Below are 21,413 nucleotides of genomic sequence, written 5' to 3' on the forward strand. Positions count from 1 at the left end.
ATTCTTATCTATCTCAGTGGATATAATGGACTGGCATCGAATTGACTGGGGGAGTAGGAGGGACCGAGCATCAAATGTTATGAAAAATAAAATCCGAATGATTTCAACGCCATCTACATTTTTTTTTAATATTATTTTAGTATTTAAAAGTATATAAATCATATAGAGAGCGCTAAAATCATTCGGATTTTTTTAACCCCTTGCACTCCTCGTTTGCGTAACATTTTCGGCACACAGATATTGCACTCGATACCAGCAAATACTATAAATGACAATACGGGACAACTAGTGTCAAAAATCGTGACATAAGTATGCCCCCTGATAAAGTAACTAACGCACTCTAGGATTGTAATTTGTAATATTTAGCTATATAGGTAACAGAAAAATTTGATCAGCTGTAAAATACTAAATACATATTACATAATATTTTTATATTTAACATTTTAACAGTTATTATAAATATAATAAAATAATATACAATAAATTTATTTACAAAAAGTATTCATACCTATTTCATACAAATTACAAATACAACTATACAAGTAATAATAGGTACTTACATTATTATAAATGCATTATTTTTTTTTATTTTTTACTTTTCACTTGGTTAAAAGATGGTGTATTATTACATTTTTTATAAAAGAATTGATAGTTACATTCAAAATGTTATCAATAAATAAAAATCTACAATTTTGACAAATGTTGGGACATATTTTTATGTAACAATCAATTTTAGCCAACATTCTACTCTTTATACCATGTTTGTTGTCTATCAATAATTTTTCTATATTATTATTGAAAAGACAAACTATTTTTTCAACAAATTTTGAAGTGCCCGGAAGTGGTAAAAGTAAGTTACATTCTTCGTATTCTTTCATAGTTATAAAATTGTTTTTCATCGTTATTAATTGGTCTTTATCCTTTGTAGCCAGTTCATTTACACATTCTGTATGGCTTAATTTTGAACAAGCCCAACCAGCTATGTAAGCTATAGCATTTTCTTCATGAATACCCAACTGTACAACTTTTATGTTCATGTCACTTAAATTATCATTTAACCTGGAATCTATATCATCAGGTGAAGAAATATTTACTTCTTTTTGTTGAAATTCAAATTTAAACTTTTTTTTATTTTTAAGTAAATCAGCACAGCTAATTAAAAATGCACATGCATCAACCTCACAATTTCCAATAACGGGAGGCATAAGAAGTTGTTGAGCAATGCACATTCGTATTGCAGAATGAAACTTGGAGGAGTCTGGTGTGATGTTATTACCTTCTTTTGCACGAATCACCGAAAACAAACTTTCAAGGCAATCTTGAGTTAAGCGTCTTACTAAAAGGTACTCAAAATTAAAATTTTCATGTAAATCTTGATATAAATGTTTTAAACATATTATATTTTCAATCCATCCTGTGATGCGCGGATGTTGTTTATTCATTGCATTTTTTATTTCCAAATCATTAAAAAATTGTAATGCTTCATTGAATAATTTCCAATGGATTGTATTTTCAGATAGAGGTCTGCGAAATACTTTGCATTCATCAAATGAGACGCTGTTAAACACATCAAATAAATTATCTAACAGCTTGATAAATTTTGCAGTATAGACTGCTTTGGAACAAAGTTGATTATTTGATACAAGTGTTAAGATTGCAGAGCTTACAGTGTGACTAAAAGTCTGTGCTGCCAAACATACACGCATTGGAGAAAATGGAGGCAACTTGTTATGTATTTCTTTAAGCTTTGGGGCTAGTCTTGGCACTTTATCTTTATCAAGATTATAAAAAGCTATAATATCTGTCCATGAGTATATTTTGTTTTGATGCTTGAAGTCATACTTTTTAAAATTATTTCTAACCGATTTTAAAAGGTGAGGTGTATCGTACATAAAGAATATTTTATTATCTTCATAAATTATCCATGGTTCATTTTTTGTCACGCCGAGTAGTTTTCTTAATTGTTGATTATTTGTTCCTTGGTCGCAAATAATGACTTTTGGAATAAGATTTATTGAATGTATTTTGTAAATTGTACTTGATATAATAGTTTTAAGTTTTACTCCTAGTATAGGTCCATTTGAAAGAAAGTAACCAATTACTTGTTTCCATGAATGTTTTATACCTTTTAACATTATAACTGAGGCTTGATTACACTGTAAAATACTTTTTGAATCAATCAAATTTGCCAAATTGTCAAAATCTTCATAACCCGAAAACATATCGTTTTGGGAATTGTAGGATATAAATTGTTTTTCTATTGACATTTCATCAAAAACCATTGACACAGCTCTATCTGATAGTGGTGAAGATGATAATTTAAATTTAAGCACTTCTAAAATGTAACTGTATGAAATTTTTATTTTTTTCACCCATTTATTTAATAGTGAAACCACTATCAACTTTTTATTTTCAAATAGCAACCCATATTTAAAGTGTACTAAATTAATAAGGTTATTTTTTTAAAATTTTATCGTTCGAATTATCATTTTTGTTAATTTTTAGCGAGATATAGCTTTTTAAAATTGGGCGGTCTTCGTATTAGTATATTAATATGAAATTCAGTATTTGACACATAGAGCGCGTCCGAGTATTTTCAGGGGGCTATGTCGTCTACAATTATCATTGTTTGTCCCGTATTTTCATTTATAGTATTTGACAACACTAACGCTGGCGTGGCCAATTTCTGTGTTTATTGTTTGTCATCATTAAATTTTACAAACATTTAATTTAAATTATAAATTAGGAATTTAATATAGTGACTGTTATAATTTTAATTTGTAAATTGTAATTATAATGTTATTAAGTTGTTAATATAATCTTTGATAATTTTTATTCTTATTACTTTTCTATTTTATTTGTTTATTTTATTATACACATATTATAGGTATGTAACCTTACTATGTATTTAAAAATAAATAAATGTAACAATTATAGACCTTTTTTCTTAGTCCTTGCCATGGATAAATAATAGCAAGTAGCACCTCTTCCGGTTTCTTGGTCTGCGATTATAGTGCTATAGTGGCTATTTCTCGAACTATTGTGAGAAATCGGCAGGGTCTCCAGGTCCTGATAAAGTGATAACACTATTATAGATTTCTAAATTTCTGATAAACCTGTATAAAAGTATTATAATAATTTATAATAAATTATTGTGTTTAGGCCACGATGTAGAGAAGATACTTCTCTACATCGTGGTTTAGGCTTTAATACTATAGTCTATATTATTATAGATACTTAAGTACAATTTTTATTTACTAAACAATCAATTACACAATGTGTTGATTAATAATATGATACATTCCACATATTTCAACTACAAAATTATGTTTGATACATAATGAAAAAAATAATAATACCAGTGTTAAGTAATACTAAATCTGACAAAGAAAATAATACAATAAAACATTATAACATAAAATAAAATTTATATACAAAAGTGAATAAATTATTTTAATTTTTTCCTTTTAAATATTTTGCAAAGATAATTATGATTTATGCAATTTTGGTTTAAATCTTCTTGATTGTATATTGTAAAAATGTACTGTGATTTTATTAAGTTTAGTACCTATTAAGTGGGCTAGATACACCTTTCAATGTTCTTTTCATATTTTTAGAGAATGTAAACGTAGTTAAATTAATGGAATGTTCAATAACTATTTTTTATTGTTAATCTATGTATTTCACATGAGAAGTTTAAATTAATAAGCTACTCCATGAGTAATAAAAAATGCTTTCCAACACCATTTTAATATATTAAATCATCTACAGAGTGATTCAACAAATTTAAAATACTTATAATTAAAAAAACAAAAATAAAGATGGTTGGTTGAGCAAATTTTTTTTTTTGTATACCATCGTGCTTTAATAAGTTAATTTGACTAAACTTTTGATTTCAATTAATATTTACAAATTCCACATTTTTTTATAATTGTATTTTTTTTTAAATAAAACCTATTATATAGAGGTTAAAATGATTTCAGATCATTTCTTTATAAAAAGAATATATTTACGCACACACACATATACCTGTATATTATATAATCATTTAGTACAATAGGTTTTACTGCTAATAATAAGGTTTTGTAATTCCAAAAATTTTATTTACCATAATACAGTCACAAAATTAAAAATACATTTTAATAAAATACAGTCAATAAGTTATAGAAAAAAAAATGAATGACAACATACTTTTAAATATAAACATTTTTTTTTTTTTTTTTAATTAAATTATATAATTATTATGTAAAGGTCGACAATGTAAATTTTTCAAGTGGTGTTATCTTATTAGAAAACTTAATAGTAATAAAAATTCTTAAGCGAATATATAAATTAAGCAAGAATGTTTTGTCAAAATGATTACAAGGATGATTAAATTGTACATTGCATAAACTATCTTTCAATAGGAACCCAACATTATCTTTTATTGAAACTGCTGGAAAAGTAGCTACAAAAATATATTCTAAGCCCTTAATGTAATCTAGAAAATTGTTTTGGTATAATATTTCTGTGGAAGTTGAGTTCTCAGAATAAGATTGTAAGAATGATACATATAAAGATTGGACTATTGTGTTTTGACAATAGGCATAATTGATACAAATTTCACAATTATGTTTCTTTAAACATTCAAACATTAAATACCCACCGATATATAGTAAAATATTTTTCTCTGGTATTTTTAAATATCTATAATCTACCGTGCCAATAACAATTGGAGAACATTTAAAAAGATTATGTTGTTGAGAATTTGTTACATAAAAAATGTTATTAGATAAAGGTAGGTCATTTATTTTACTTATAATTTGATCAAGATCTAGTTTCAAATTTTCTTTGGGGCAATATTCAAAATAATCTTTGTAAAACAATTTTTGAAATGTCTGAACAAATTGTATGGAGGTAAGTTTAAAATTTTTAACATTTGATCTTCTTGGTTTAGCGAACCAACTATCCAAAAAATCTTTATTCAACCAATGAGTGCACAAAGAATATTCTCTATTAATAGTTGGATCAAGAGTTTCCCACAACATATTTAAGCCACTTATTGAAACCAACCACCCACTTATGAATTCTATATTAGATGTTATATCTAATTTATTAGAATTATCTTTTACTGTCATTTTTTTAAATAACTCAGTCATTAAAAATAAGAAATCTTTTTGAGGGGTAGTATTTTTATATGGATTGTTGAAAATATCAAATAATTTATGCATATTATTAATGAAATTAATTGTTGGTTGTGCACTTAAGGGCAAAATTCCTCTGTTCATTGCTACAGACATACTTTCAGCTATACCGCAACTAAATGCTTGTGTTGCTAGACTGATATTAATCTCATCATAAGGCCCTGGATGAATAGGTTTGTGTGTAAGTTCTACCGTTGAACAAAGATCAGAATTAGACACATCATTGTAGTACATGTCTAGATATTTTTTTTCTACAACCTCATCATTAACATAGAGAGAATGCTCATAAAACATATCACGGGTAGTTCTCAAAAGAGTAGGTGGGTTAAAAATGTATACTATTCTTTGACCATCGACATCAAAATAAGGTTTATTAGAAGAAACATCCATCATTTTTGAAAAACTTACTAATTCTTTTGATTGATCAGAAACAAGAGCTTTAATATTAAAATCAATACTTCGAAGTCGGCGAATAACAGAGAAAACTATTGAAGTTATATTTTTAAAGGTACAGCAAGATAATAAATAATACGCAATGATTTGCTTCCACTCATAATTTATACCTTTTATCATAAAAACAAGAACTTGATTTGCTTTATCATAGGTTTTATGTGAACTTGATTGATTGAACCCAACTATACTATCCTGAGAAATATTATAATAAAGGTATGCTTGTAAAGACATTTGGTCTGCATAAAGAACACAATCTAGAGCGTCAAGTTTAAAATTACTAAATTTAAACTTTATAAAATTAAATACAAAATCATTTAGACCTGGTTTCACATTATTTCGACGAATGACTTTTTTCAGAGTTGGCAAAGATGGAAGATTATATGATGTTTTTAGAAAATTTAAGAGTGCTGGACAATAAAAATGTAAAGTTAAAGCAAGCTGTTTCTTGAAATACTTATCTTTTGAAGACTGTATAATATTAACATTTTTATTATTAGTTAACAATTCATTTTTAACTAACATATAAATAGATGGTGTTACATATTGTTCACACAGTTCTAGTAAGTGTTCTATTGTGCTTGATTTCTCCAATTGGTTCTTCAGTGTCTCAGTTAAGTTATTAGCATCGTCAAGTGTGTTTTGCAATAATTGAATTTTTTGAGTTCTGGCAGATAGATCATTTAAAATTTGATCATCTGAAGGATCAGTTGTAATAACTGACTCTTCAGACTCTTCAGACTCTTCAGACTCTTCATCCTCTAATGCATCATGCTGCCTATTAAATGAATCTAAAAGAAGTATGAAAATAATAAAAGATTAGAATACATAAATGCAATATGATACTTAGATAAATTATTTAATTTTATTTCAATCATTATACTTACCACTAATTGAACATTGAGAATTATTCAAAGTATTTACACCTAGAAGTTTGTTCATAATAATGTTTCACGTAATTAAATTTAATATCTATGAATGCTCTACTAATATGCAATATGCATACAATTATCCAATCACTAGTGTTTTTGAATAAACGAATTATGACAATGCTGTTTAAAAACAAAATATTAAATAACACAAAAAGTTAGGTTAGGTATATAATAAAATGGATGGACAAGTATCGGAAACACGATGTAGAATTTTATTGTAAAGAAGAAAAAGTGATAACGCTTTGTGAAAAAAAGCGGCACGATTTTTGGCGGTACTAATTTAGTTAACACGAATACCGCTAGGCACCGCTACATTACTCGAAGGCCGGTTGGCGGTTACATTAATTACCTACTTACTATTTTGATACATTGAATATATTATACTTTATAACAGATATAGTATAATTATTTATTGTTCAAATTTCATGATTCATATGATTATATGAATTATGGTTATTTCATACTAGCAAGTTGAAATAAATAAAAATGTTTTATACAGGCACGAATTCAATAAAATAAATATATAGAGGTAGACTTCCAGACTCCAGTCATAAAAAACAGTATTTAAAGTAGAAATCACCTTCCAACACTGTTCCAAATTTATTAGAATTATTGTAAGAACTATAACTGTCCATTTAAACGTTTACTATTGACTATTGAGTTATTTTAGTTCATTACTAATTAGGTAATATTCTCCGCAAAGTGCTATTTATCATGAACTATGAAGATATTCTTGGTATTTATAAGATTGGCAGGGAATTAATTTACCCTAATAGATTTGCTAGTCTGAATTTAGATATTTAAATTATAGGTATAAGCACATGATTATGCAGTAAAATTATAGTTAAATTTATTTATGCTTTATACATCAGTAACGTGTGGTCAAGGCAAGCAAGGTAAGCGCCGAATTACCAGCTCAAAAAGGAAGAAAAATAAATTTAGTTAATTCATTATATCAATGGGCAATACAATATAAGTTTTTTATTTTAGATATAATAGGTATACTCATCAGTAATTATACTTATTATCTATATTATAATTTTATGGTAATTGGTAAGAAAATTAATATATTAAGTACATGTAGGTAGGCAATATATTGACAGAAGCGCTTCGGATTTTGATTACCTGGCTCATATAGTATGGTAGGTGTAGCCGGGTGCGGTAGGGCGGGGTGTCCACGATTTTATGCATCAGTCGGAAGTGCTACATCGAACGTTTTTAAATACTTTTTCTGGTACCAAATTTTCGATAATTGGTTTATAATAAGAATATAAGGTATCGTTTTTCAAATTGTGGCTGATGCGTAAATTTTTAGTGGATTCAAAGTTTTACTTTTATTATAATACTCGTATAGATTATAGATTCTAAGAAATTTATGTTTTAAGATTCTAAGCGGAGCGAGGATATTATGATTTTACAGTGATGTATTGGTTTTTTACGCTTACTGCTTACTAACCTACTTTATACTACTAAAAGTAAAATACGTATTTTAACAGCTATATCAAAAAAACATGTTATGAAAATTAGAAATATTTTAGTTATTAGTGATATAGGCGAACAGACCGTTGGTGTTTCCGATCAGAATTGCTTTTCTTATACAATAAGATATCATTAAATTCAAATTCAGCATATTAATAATAATGACCCACTCGACATCTTTAGTGTGGTATCCACTTACCTACCTTTTTATGTTGTAAAAAATATAAAACTATTTAAGTGGCCACAGTGGCGTATTTACGGGGGGTGGAAACTCATTACCCCCCCCCCCCAGAAAAAATCGTATCTACGCCACTGAGTGGCCACAATAGATTTTTGGCATAAATTTGATTTGAGGTCCTAATGAGAATATAGAGAATTCAAAAATATATATAAATGTTTAATTCAACGGAAAGAAATAATTATACTAGCTATAATTAATATCTATAATATTTTGTTAAGTTAACTCTTTTCAAAATATATTGTTCAACTCAGGTGGATACTAAATAGTAGATACTCTGTCCAGCGAACATCCCGATTCTGCTTATGCCCATGTTACATTTGCTGTCTTCGAGATTCGAGACCATTTCCACTATATAGCTGGGTGTTGCGTAGAGATGCTTGAATAAATTTACTTTCATCTGTCCGTGACGTATTATTCCCTCGCTGGACCAGGGTAGGTCCAGGGTATTCTTTTTCTGCTTGCATACGTATTTTATAATATGAAAGTAACCAAATAAAATTATTGAATATAATACCAATTTCATTACAGTTGTTTTCAAATAATAAGTAAAGTACTTGAATAACCTATTCTTATAGCTTTTTTTTGTTTCAAGTTTTTTTTAATACCTACTTCATCAAATTATTTTTTTATAAATCTATATTATTTTTTAACTGTTTTGAGCAGATTAAATTATTATTATCTATTTTAATTTATAAATAATAAATAAAGGTATATAATAATTACTATACCACATAGAATAATGAACCTGTTTGTTATCAAACACTGTAAGCTATTCATAATTTTGTACTTATTTATAATTTAACTCATACAAACCAACCTAACGGTGGAAAACACACAACAAGATACATTTTAAGTGTAACCATGACACCAATGCCCTAAATATTTTAAATCAATAACTTTTTATTTATTAAATAAAATAAATGATTAAAAGCAATTCATAAAAATGATTCAGGTTAATTTGCTTTTTGATTATATCACATCAATATTAACAAGTATTATTTTTCAATTATTATTTTTAAATCATATTTTCTATATTTTTAATGTTTTAATTATAGAACAACCTTTAGAGTTTGATCACAAAAAAAGTATGTATATTAATGTATTAAGTGAGCTTAGATCATTAGAAAAATACCATAAATCGATTTTGGATTTCAAAGAACGAAAAATTAAAACAGAAATGGTGTACAAATATTTAAGAACTGATAAAGAAAAATCAGACAGTAAAATTAACAATATTATTAAATCAATTTTAGCGTATATAATTTATTTTATAGTGTTTATTAGTGTTGGAAATTAATTTTTAGATAATTTTATATATTTCAAAGAGGCATTAAACTCTCAACCAGTAAAATCAATGAAACTAAAACTAAAAAAAAATAAAGCTATGATTGAATCAAAACAAAAAATATTAAATATATTAAACACAACACATTTATTTCAGAGGTTATATTGTAAAATTTACATTAAAACATTGTCTGATTTTTAATTTTTAATTCGTTGTAGGCTATCAAAGAGAAAAATCAAAGCAGAAATTGAACAAACTAGACTTCTGTTCCTTGAAGTTAAAAATGCATTAGATACATCATTAAACGTACAAAATAAATTACATTCACAAAATACTATAAATAAGACAAAAGTATATTAAAAGATTCAATATTTTTTACATTAATTAATTAAATCAGTTTTCATTATAAGTTAATAAGAATAACCCCAAGTTAAGTGTGACTAATGTCATGAAGCGTCTCTTTATTCTTTCAACAATCCCTTAATTCGCTTAAATTTTGCTAAAAGTAATACGGTCAAGTAATTTTTCTTCTACGACCGTTCATTGAAAACAAAAGCAGACCAAAATTGATTTAATCGACTAATTTAGGGTTGTATTTGACCAACGCGGACAAAAATCATTTGTTGTGTGAATGTTAGGTATTTAATAATATTTATGATTGAGTCTATAAATTTTAAATCAAATAATCATTTATTAAATGATCCTTTAATATCTAATTAGTAATTATCCACAAATAGGTTATAGGTATAATAGTTTTATTGATTTCATTTATTCAATTGTATAAATATTAACACAGTTTGTTTAAAAGTTTTATATTATAATGTCTTCATCAGTTTTGATATTAAACTAAATATTTTATTTAACTAACAAAAACGTTATACAATTAAATTCATAAAACTTAAATTGATAACCTTGGGAATACTCGAATTTTTTTTAAATTTTAAATGCAATTATCTGATAACCTTCATTTTTGAACAAATAAAATTGTGTTAAATACTTAAATGTTAATAATAATAATCATATTTTATATAAAAACGAAAATTATGAAGTACAGTAATAAATCGGGTATCCTAATTACGTCATATTTTTTATTCAATATAATTTTTGTTCGATACTAATTATTTGTATATTTGAATTTAATATTTAAATACCAGATTGTAGAAATATTGGTACAAATAAATTCAATTGAAAGTCAAATAAAAAAACGAGTTACCGATTTTAAGTTAATCGTTAATGAACTAGATACAAGTATTAAGGAAGTTTCAAAAGAAATTCTTTCAGATTTTGAATTTAAAAATAATGAAAAGTACAATAATATTGATGCATATACATGTTATTAATAATACAAATAATCATAAGCCTATTTCAAATATTTTCCTATAGAGAATATATGAAACAAAATATAAGTAAGGATATAATAAACCCAGAAATTAGTAATTTTAATATGTATAAAGAAGTAAGGAAAATTATTGATTCTCTTAAACAAACGAACGTATTTAAACCGTTAAACTTGCTTACACATAGTAAGTGAGTCAATTTTCTTAATATAATTTTAATTTTAAATAAACTAATAAAAGTCAATATTCATTTACCAATTAATTTTAAGACGCACTACTTAGTAACATTGATATTTTTAATAATTTTATAATTAAAACTAAAATTTTAACTTGAGATAATATATTTCAGAAGTTTATTGTATGATGTTGATTGGGCTGATTTTCTAATAACTCATAATCTTGCGAATGAAACAATTCTTATGGATTTACAACAGGTAATAATTTATTTTTCTTAATTTATCGTTGGTTTAAATTTTATGTATAAAATCAGAAAGATTGACTAGATTTTCACTAAAACTTATATTTTTCAACCTCAATTAAATATTTGATTATTGTTGGAACATCTAACCATTTTTAAATATAATTTCATATTGAAGTCTAATGTTGATTCCAGGGACTATACAAGGGGGGACGTGGAGGTCAGATCCCCCCATTGGCATTATTATTTTTTGTTTTTGCTTAGAATATTTAGTATGCAGTATGAACTATAATGTAATATTTTGTTATATTATGAATTATATTTTGGTTTATTTATAGCAAAGTAATGTTTATTTGGTCAAAATGGTCGATGACAATTATAATTATTATAATTATACTTAATCATAATTTATAGCTTATCTTATTGTGTTTAATGTGAATTTTAAACCAATTAAAATTATATTTATTGTTTCTTATTGATAAATATTTTACTACCTACCTAAGTAAAAAGTTTTGAGATTGAGAGGGTGAGGGATTTTCTAATTTCCTCCTCCTATTTAGCTATGTCGTTTTCTATTTTTGATCCCCCCTTTCAGAAATCATGTCTACGCCACAGGTTGATTCTATTAATCTACAAAATATTATATATATATTAAAATACACTCGTTCTGTGCAAAGTAAATACGTAACATTCGATTAAATGTACTTGGTATATTATATTATTCTTGAAACAAATTTATTGAACAATATAATTTTAACTTTGTCTACAGTTATTCTGCAACATTCTTATGAATATTAATTTTAAATATATTTTAATTTCTAACTTAAAACTCCAGTTAACATATTTATTTATTGTATTAATTATATTTATATAAATTTGTTTTAGAACTATAATACAGTGACTTCTTTAAATACGTTAATGAAGAATATACATTTTATGGAACAAGATATTATTACAAGTAAGATTTCCAAAAATCTATTATACACAGATACCTACCATAACAATAATACTACCTGTAGCGGTCTTAATTTATAATGGGCAGGTATTGTAAAATTTACTTACCTATTTAAATTTAACTAACTCTTGGGTAAAGATATTTAGTCGGTTGTAGCCCATTCGGCTCCCGTTTTACAAGATCAATTTCCAAACGACCCCCGTCAAAAAAGGTTTTACGACCAGGTAAATTTCCAAACGGCTCCGGTTTTTTACAACATAAATTCATTTTCATTTCATATACAGACTTAAAACTGTCTAAAAAAAGTACATGATAAACATGTGTTGGTGTAAAGTAAATTATAAAAAATATACCTATAGAAAAATCATATATTAATGTGAATTTTTCATTAAAATTAAATTAAATTTTAGCGTTAAAAAAATTAAAAAAATGCATGTGTATTGTATAAGTAGAAATATAAAAAAGTCATACATTGGGCAATTTTTTTTATTAAATCCATACATGTTATTTCACTCGATGGAAATTTGTCAATGATGTTTCTAATGCAGTGTTTCCCAAAGTGTGTTCCGCGGAACCTTAGTCCTTAGGGTTTCGTGGGACAATGTCAAAAGTTCTGCTAGATGTATGTGATATTGAGAAAATTATTTTATATTATATTTGGAAAAATTATTATTAAAATTTTGATTGAAAATTGTTTTTTTAAACTAATTTTAATAATGAATAATCATTAACAGTATTGTTAAAACGTTTTTTAGTTTACTGATATTTGTTTTTTTTTTTTTTTATTAATTGGAGGAGTTGAGTTTGAGTTAAGATATAGGGATTCCGCGAAACATAACTATTTTTTAAGGTACCGTAATCGTAAAAGTTTGGGAACCGCTGTCCTAATGAAATCTTGTTTTTTAAAAATGTAGGTATACTGACATGACTATGCTTTAATTTAATTCTTTTTCCCACGGGAGCCGTTTGGAAAAACAATAGACGGTAGCCGTTTGCTGGTATCCGACTATTTAGCCAAGTAAAGAAGGTCGTCTTTAGTTCTTTACTCTATACAATTTGTGGAGTCTATAATTCAATAATTATCATTTATCACATACTTTTAATCGATTATAGCTATATAGAAAAAAAATTGAAATAAAAATAGCTTATATTTTTAAAATCCATTCAACCATAGACTCCTCTCCAATAAATATATTCAATTTATATTTATATTTTAAATGTATGATTATATCATGAAAATAACAAAAAATACCTCCTTAAATAAATGTACTTATGTATAAAAGTAAAAGGAGTGATAACCACCCCGGTTATTCTGTTTCCCAGGCGTAGGCCGTCGTATATGAAAATGGTGATTAAACAAAATAATAATGGTGATTTTGGGACAAAAGTTAGCCACTTCACAAGGGTTGTAATCAACAGTGTTCATTTTAATTTTTTTCCAAGAACACTTCCGGCTAATTGCTCATTTAATATCTTTATATGCTCATAACAGTCATAACTTAATATATTGTAAAAACAGAATTAATATTTAATTTACGAAAACTATCAGTCATACAGTAATTTTTTTAATTATTTTGGGCATTAACGTCATTAACAATTATTTGTTCAAAATCATTTTACTCCAAAGAATTTTAAAATTGCAAACAGAATATCTCTTTTATTACCTATGTTTAACAAATGTTTCCAGAATAAATCATGTTCTAAATACTAATTATACAATTGTTTGGCTAAAATATTTGACGTACCTACCTATATAAATTCATAAGTAATACAATAGTGATTTAAAATAGTGATGTTTAATATAATTTTTGACTGAAATCAATAATTTTATTCAATCATATTCTAAACATGAATATAGGATTCATATGTAGAATTAGGCTTAGGCGCCCGCAAGGGGGGGGGGCAAACTGGGGCATTTGCCCTCCCCTAGCTTTTCAAAAATATGTTTTAAATTGAATGTTTACAGATAAATTACTATTTATTGTATAACAAATCCTAACATTGCCCTCTCCTAAAAAAATTTCTGCGGGCGCCTATGGAATTGGGATAACATAAATTTTTAGTATATTTAAGAGAATATCAAGTTCTCTCACAATTTACAAACTTGAACAATTACTAATATTTAATTCAATTATTAGTCAATTATATTTTATGTGAATTTGTCAATACTCGCTATAAATAATAGATAAAATGATTACCTAAAACCTGCTTGGACCATTTACGTATCCCAGTGCTCAACTTGGCAAAATTAAAGTAGAGGGACTCTGTAAACTTTTAAAAAAAGAGCGTCCCCATCACTTTTTAAACATTAGGTACTGAGCCGTGGGGGCTATGCCTCCACACCCCTTATTCCCCCTCTTTAAACATATAAAAAATACTTATAAATTATCAATCACAAAAAACAATTTCTGTAAAAATTATATTGTATATTATAGTTATACCTTATTAAATGTAACAACTTAAAAGTAACTAAATAAAAAACAATCCATTAACTATTTATTTAAATAGTTCCATAAATTATCATAAATAAATAAATTGTCAAAATTATGATGTTATCACGTGCATTTTAATAAAATTGCAGAATGATGCAGCGTACCAGCGTCCCGTATGTTCCTCTTATAAATATAAGTAGAGGAATGCTAAAATTTCTGAAAAATTAGTTGGGATACTCCATCTTCCTGTGCCCCCCCCCCAAATTGAGCACTGTACTAGCACTTACGTCATATCCTTAACTACACATTCATTCATACTTATTTCATACATAGCTGAAAGCTTCTTTTACTTGGTTTGAACTTATAAGGTGTTGTAGTTATGTGCTAGGTACTTGTCAAAATACATTTGGATAAAAAGGTTTCATATTTTTGTCTTCCAAAGTTATATTACTATAATTATCATATAGTATTATCATCCTTTTTATTGGATTTCCAAAATATAATTGTTTGAGTGTTTAGAAGTCGTTAATGTGTTAAAGCGTTTAATGTACCTAATAATTGTATCAATAGAAAAAAGAAAGTTATTAAAAGGGCACACATATTTGTGGAATACAAATATACCTGGTTAATTATATTGTTAACAATTTTATGTATATATAGAAGTATATATAAGTGTTGCCTATATAAAATTGTTATAAAACCATGTTTTAACTTCAAAATATAATAAGGAAATATACAATTTTACTTACTTAATACGATAAACCATAAACATATTACATAAATACTGTATTATGTAGGACGTAGGTATAATATAGATAATTGATATGTACTTACCTATACTTATACTCTATAGAAATAAATAATAGTTCACTTTGAACACAGATTTACAATTATTCAAGTTCAAAAATATTATTATTAACAATTATATTATATTGGGTGTGTTAATATTATGAATTATTATTATCTTAATGTTATAAACTTAATATTATATTGTTAAAGGTAAAAACCATAAATTATTATCTGCTATAACTATTGTTTTATTTTAAATTTTAAGATATATAAGCATCAAATACTTAGAAAAGTTTTTTTCTTGTTTAAGTGTTATAAGGAAAAAATAACAAATTATTATATATTATTTTAAAGTTTCAAATTTAAAGATAAAAAGTAAAAACCACAAATGTTTCCATTTGTACCTGCTGTTTATATTGTAATTTAATTTTGCTCATCGTATATATAAAAATTGTATAAATCGTTAAAGCTTTAATAGATGTATTGGTAACTAATAAGTAATAACCAAAAGTAATTTTTGATGCTAATTTTCAATTAATAATTATATGGTTGTAATTATTATTATTATTATTATTATTATTATTATTTATTCTTTTGTTTTAATTTATTTATTGTTAATTGGGTTAAAATATACAAAAACAATTTATAGATTTAAAAAATGCTACTTGCTTTATTAATAATGTCCGATCAAACCGAGATGTAAGCACACAAGTTTTAAAAAAGTTAAACGATGAATTATTTGATTCGAAAAAAAAGAATAAGCTCATGATGAATGGTTATCAAAATAGTGATGACTTAGAAGTTAAATGTATTAAATATATTCAGTAAGTATTAATTAAATTTTAAGTTATTATTATATAAAGTATTCTGTTCAATATTTTACACACATATCTATTAAATTAAATATTGAATTGGATACTTACTTAAAGACCTATGTATTTTTAGAGATAATTTCCCCGATTAAATTTTACTCAAGTTGATATTATCTAACGACAGAAAAATATCTTCTAATACTGTATAGTGTGATTCACCAATCATATTCATCTCAATTTTGTGCTTTAATAATTAATTTATTCAAATTCTAATTTCTAAAACTTTAAAGTATACTTAATATTTAATTCAATTTCAAATTATTTAGATTTTAAAGAATATCCAATTACAATACATATTACTTTTTTTCAAATGAAAATCATCCTTTTTTTACTATATAAATTATTAAGCTGATACATACATTTTTTTGTTTTTAAAAATTTTGATGTAAAATATCTATAATAAATTTTAACTATAGTAATTTATGAGGTTTTGAAATAATTATAATATTTTTTAAACTATTGGTTTACATATTTTGAAAAAAATATAAGTTTGTATCACAACTGTACAATCCTTGAATGATAATATCATAAAATTATGGTCAAATCTCAATGAATTCTATATTAATTAATAAATGAATAAAAGAGAATTTAATACAACTATACAAGTTCACTACTAAATCTTAAAAGACTGTGTACCAATAATTTATAATCTATTATTAGATTGGATTTAACAGATTGAAAATAACAACATAATGATAACCTTATTATTTTTATCAGTAGCTTAACATATTGGCGGCAAATTAATCTGAAAACTAAAATGGCCTAACCCGCTATCAACAGGTTAGGCCATTATAGCACTGAAAATAATAATCTAAATATCAATGCCAAACGAATTATGTGCTGCCATCTAGCGAATAATTTTTTTTGAGGGATAAGCCATAGTGGATTTCAAATATTATATCAATCTGAAACTTTTCATCACATAAAACAGAATTTGATTTTTTGTGGGTTAAGCTGTTGTGGTTCTATGCGCCTCATATAAGCGTTAAGTCCTATAATCTACATTTACAGGGGATTCAACACTCCTATTATTTCCTCACCGAAAATTTCAATGTTTTGATTTTGTAGAATAAAAAAGATAATATACGTAATATTGATTATTGGATGTTTTTTTATAAACCTCTTAAATTTTTTTTTATACGTGCCTGTGTACCTATATAATATAAATTAGTGTTTTCTAATAAGATTTAACTGCCTATACATAAGAATTCAAAAATTAATAATTAGAATAAATTTATTAGGTATTAAAGAAAATAATGGAATTGAGTATGTTTGGTCGTTTGGTGAATCGTTGCAGATATGGATGCTTTATAAGTACAAAATATAGTTTTGTAGTAGTAATTCTGTTATAACAGAATACATATAATATACAATATAAATTATAATATATTATATATTATATATAAAATATAATTTAACAACTAATGAACTAAACAAATTCTATAAAACCAAAATTTATATATGGATGGGTACCTATTTAACAACTACCACAAAGTACAATACCTAATGTATATTCCAATAACTCAAATTATACTTATAAATATTTACTGTATTTTTATATATAAGTATTAAATAATAGTAATATAATAATTAAAATTAATCCACAATAACCAAGTGATTCAGGACTTTACCCCATTGTAAGAAAATAATGACTATTAATTATTATAGAGTTTTAAAATATTATCATTTTCACATTTCTTAAATTTAAATTAATCGAACAATGCGAATAATTCCCAAACTTCCTACAGTGACCGTAACAATATATACATATTACCTAAATATTTTGAACGTTATAATTACAAATGTATACAAGGTTACACACATAATATGATATGTAGACACATAGTTGCTCATAAAAAACATAGGTAATTAGATTAATTGTTCTAAGCAACTATAGTGTAACTAATAGTACATGTCATTATATTATAAATTATAAAACTAGATCACATGATTAAGTGTAGACGTCAGACGATATCAAATTTTTGTTTAACGATAAATATGAATTATTTTAAATATTATGATTTATGAGTAAATAGGCTTATCAATAACTCATTATTAATTTTTTTAAAAATGCAAAATAATCGTATTACATTACCTATCACCCTATCATTAATCATCTAAATATTCTAAAATATATCGTATCAATACAGTCATTTAGAAAATACGATTCACAAGTCCAATACTCAATTGATCGTAACAACTAAAAATATCGAAAAGTTATATAATGATTTACAATGCTTAGATGTATTATTCCAAACAACTAAAAAAAAGTACACCGATGATCAACTGATGAGTGGTTCATATCTAGAAGAGTTACAGAACGACAGAAAATCTAGTAAGGTAAAATTAAAACCAGATTATAGATTTACTCTTATTAATTTGTGATGACCTATACACAAATATATAAACATATTACATTTATACTATAATACAGGGGTGGCCAGCGAGAAGAGACTCGCGAACCACCAAATGTATTAATAAATATGGAAGAGCCAAAATAAATGTAAAAAAAAAAAGATCATATTATTTTATAATACATATATTCATATTAAAAAAAATTGTTTATAAAAATGTTAGGTATGATAAGATGCGAGCCGCATGCGGCTCGCGAGACGCGGTTTGGCCACCCCTGCTATAATACCATGTATCTAATAATATATCTATAGGTATCGATGGCGGCCAATGATGTGAGTAAATTATATAAATATTTATATTTTTTTTCGCAAACATCAAATAAAAGTTCAATGTAATGTGACATTAAATTCTAATTTTATAGAACATATTATTTCAAACTAGTAAAATATAAATTATAATCTGTATATCATTTTTTTGAGACCTATAGGTTAAGCCACCTATACAATTAAACTTATTTAAAAATTGATGATATATAATATATTGGCGAAAAAAGACTTTTAGTGCTTATAAATATTATAGGTTCACGTAACCTGGCACACATTTCAATGATTCTATTATGGAAATTTTTTAATATTAAGTAACAAATGTACCATGTATTATAGGTTTTAAGTTTCAACTGCTATGTACCTATAGAAAATTAATGAAAAGGTATATATTTTAGGTATTTATCATATAAATATTTTATTAGTGTTCTTAGTGTTATAATAAATAATAATCAACAAAACAATTTTAAAATTGATTTTTTTATGAATTTTCCTCATTCTTCTCGGGATTTAAATGCACTTTAAAAAAATTCATCAATATTAGAGTAAAATGTATAGCCAATTTACCAATTCTGAACAAAATTACTTTTTTCCCTGATATGTTAAAAATACATAAACTAAGAGACGTGAAATAACTAAAAATAATAACTAAAAAAAATTGTAATTTTTGACAATTGTTTCCAGGAATTCCCTTTATCATCATCAAGAACGGTAATATTCTCGTAAATTTCCAAGAGTGCTAACCCTTAATGTAGCTGATACTTATAACTAATAAGTTATTAGATCATTTGATATAAACCTATGTAGAATTTTAAACCCTCCACCAAATTGGTTTTATATTAATATTAACATGCATTTCTTTAAATAAAATGTATTATTATTTATACCTTGTACTCCAGTTGTACTAACCTAACCAGTTGTACTCCACGTGTGCTAGAATTGTTTAATACTTGAATTACCTACCTGATATAATAAAATATTATTCTATTATCTTTAAAATTTAAACATTAATTAAATTTTAGGTGACATTATTGTATGAAAAGCTAAAAAAAATTCAGGACAGACATAATGAATTACTAACAAAGCGAAAAGAAATCATCGTGGATGAAATTAAAAAAAAAACAACAACTTCTGAAATAATAGTTAAAAAAAAGTCTAATGATATTATTGGCTCTAGAAATTTAATCGTATCTTATGAAAATAACATAAAAACATATAAAAAATTATACTAGAATTTGCGGACATCAATGTATCTATAGAAAAAGCTATTAAAGGTAAATAAACTTGAACTTATAATGGTAATTGATAACTTTTATATAATATTTTTATAAATAATACTATTAATCCTAAATACTAATAATTATTAATATTAATAATACGATTAATAAATTTATGAACATTTTATATTTAAGATTTAGTTCATCAAAATATTTTTGGAAAATTAGAACAGTTGGAAAATGAAGAAATGGAACTTACAAACTCCATTGTACGTTATTTTTATTATATTCGTTTATATTTTTACAATATTAAATTATAATACATTGTAATTTGGTACAGTTTTTTTTTTTGTGCACAGTGCATGCACCAATATAAGATTTAAAATTCATTTAGGTGTATATTTTTGTAATTAAATAAATTTAATTTAATACATTTGATTTTTAGAATATGTATGACAATGAAATCGACGAATTAAATAAAGAAACTGAACTTATAGAAACTAATTCAAAACGTGAAGAATTAAATATAAAGTCTCAAATAGATAATTTGAATAAAAAATGTCAACAAATAACCAGCGCTAACGAACGCTTAGAAATGGAATTGAAAAAATATAAAATATAATAATATCTTGGATCTCAGATGTATTTATTGTATCCGATAAATTATAATTAACAATTATTACAATTAATATTTATTTAATTCTGAATTTTAAATTATGAGATGAGTGCGGGAAAACCGTTCAATTAAACATAATATAGATATATTAAATATTAATATGATAACATTTATATTTTTATATTACCTAATCTAGAACTTTAGTTAATTTAATTTCTAGAATAGGAACCTTCTCCGTTCTCATATATACTACCAATTTCAAATAATTGTAAAATCATGGTTTTCAAAGAGCCTGGACGCCTAGTTAAGATAAAATAAAAACATATCATAGTACAAAAAAGACTAATTAATTTTATTAAATAATTTTATCGAGAGTTAGTAGATATTAAAAACATAAAATTAACGTATAAATCTTAAATTTAGAAAAACTTATTTTCATTATATACCTAAGTAAAACAATCGTCAATCGAAGTGATGAATGTATTGATTTTACAATGATATGTGTTTTATCTTTTGTTTTGTTTTTGTG

At 25.2% G+C, this 21,413-nt stretch overlaps 2 protein-coding genes across 2 annotated transcripts; one reads left to right on the forward strand and one right to left on the reverse strand.

Annotated features, from left to right (window-relative positions):
* Positions 1-4,099: 4,099 nt before the first annotated feature.
* Positions 4,100-6,850, reverse strand: LOC114132052 (uncharacterized). The gene is made up of 2 exons (XM_027997429.2): positions 6,521-6,850; positions 4,100-6,424 (listed from the first exon to the last, which is right to left on the reverse strand). Exons 1-2 carry the CDS (start codon positions 6,573-6,575, stop codon positions 4,242-4,244), a joined length of 2,238 nt encoding a protein of 745 aa, XP_027853230.2. The 5' UTR covers positions 6,576-6,850; the 3' UTR covers positions 4,100-4,241.
* A 2,295-nt stretch (positions 6,851-9,145) lies between these two features.
* LOC114132077 (repetitive organellar protein-like) lies at positions 9,146-20,900 on the forward strand. The gene is given in 14 exon segments (XM_027997463.2): positions 9,146-9,277; positions 9,341-9,505; positions 9,590-9,728; positions 9,789-9,921; positions 10,725-10,876; positions 10,954-11,097; positions 11,257-11,341; positions 12,211-12,283; positions 16,151-16,325; positions 18,524-18,713; positions 20,074-20,269; positions 20,272-20,325; positions 20,470-20,537; positions 20,714-20,900. Coding segments are annotated over 14 exon segments (1,800 nt in total). The 5' UTR covers positions 9,146-9,228; the 3' UTR covers positions 20,891-20,900.
* Positions 20,901-21,413: the final 513 nt, after the last annotated feature.

Source organism: Aphis gossypii, chromosome 3, assembly GCF_020184175.1.
Source record: "Aphis gossypii isolate Hap1 chromosome 3, ASM2018417v2, whole genome shotgun sequence".
Taxonomy (NCBI): Eukaryota; Metazoa; Arthropoda; class Insecta; order Hemiptera; family Aphididae; genus Aphis; species Aphis gossypii.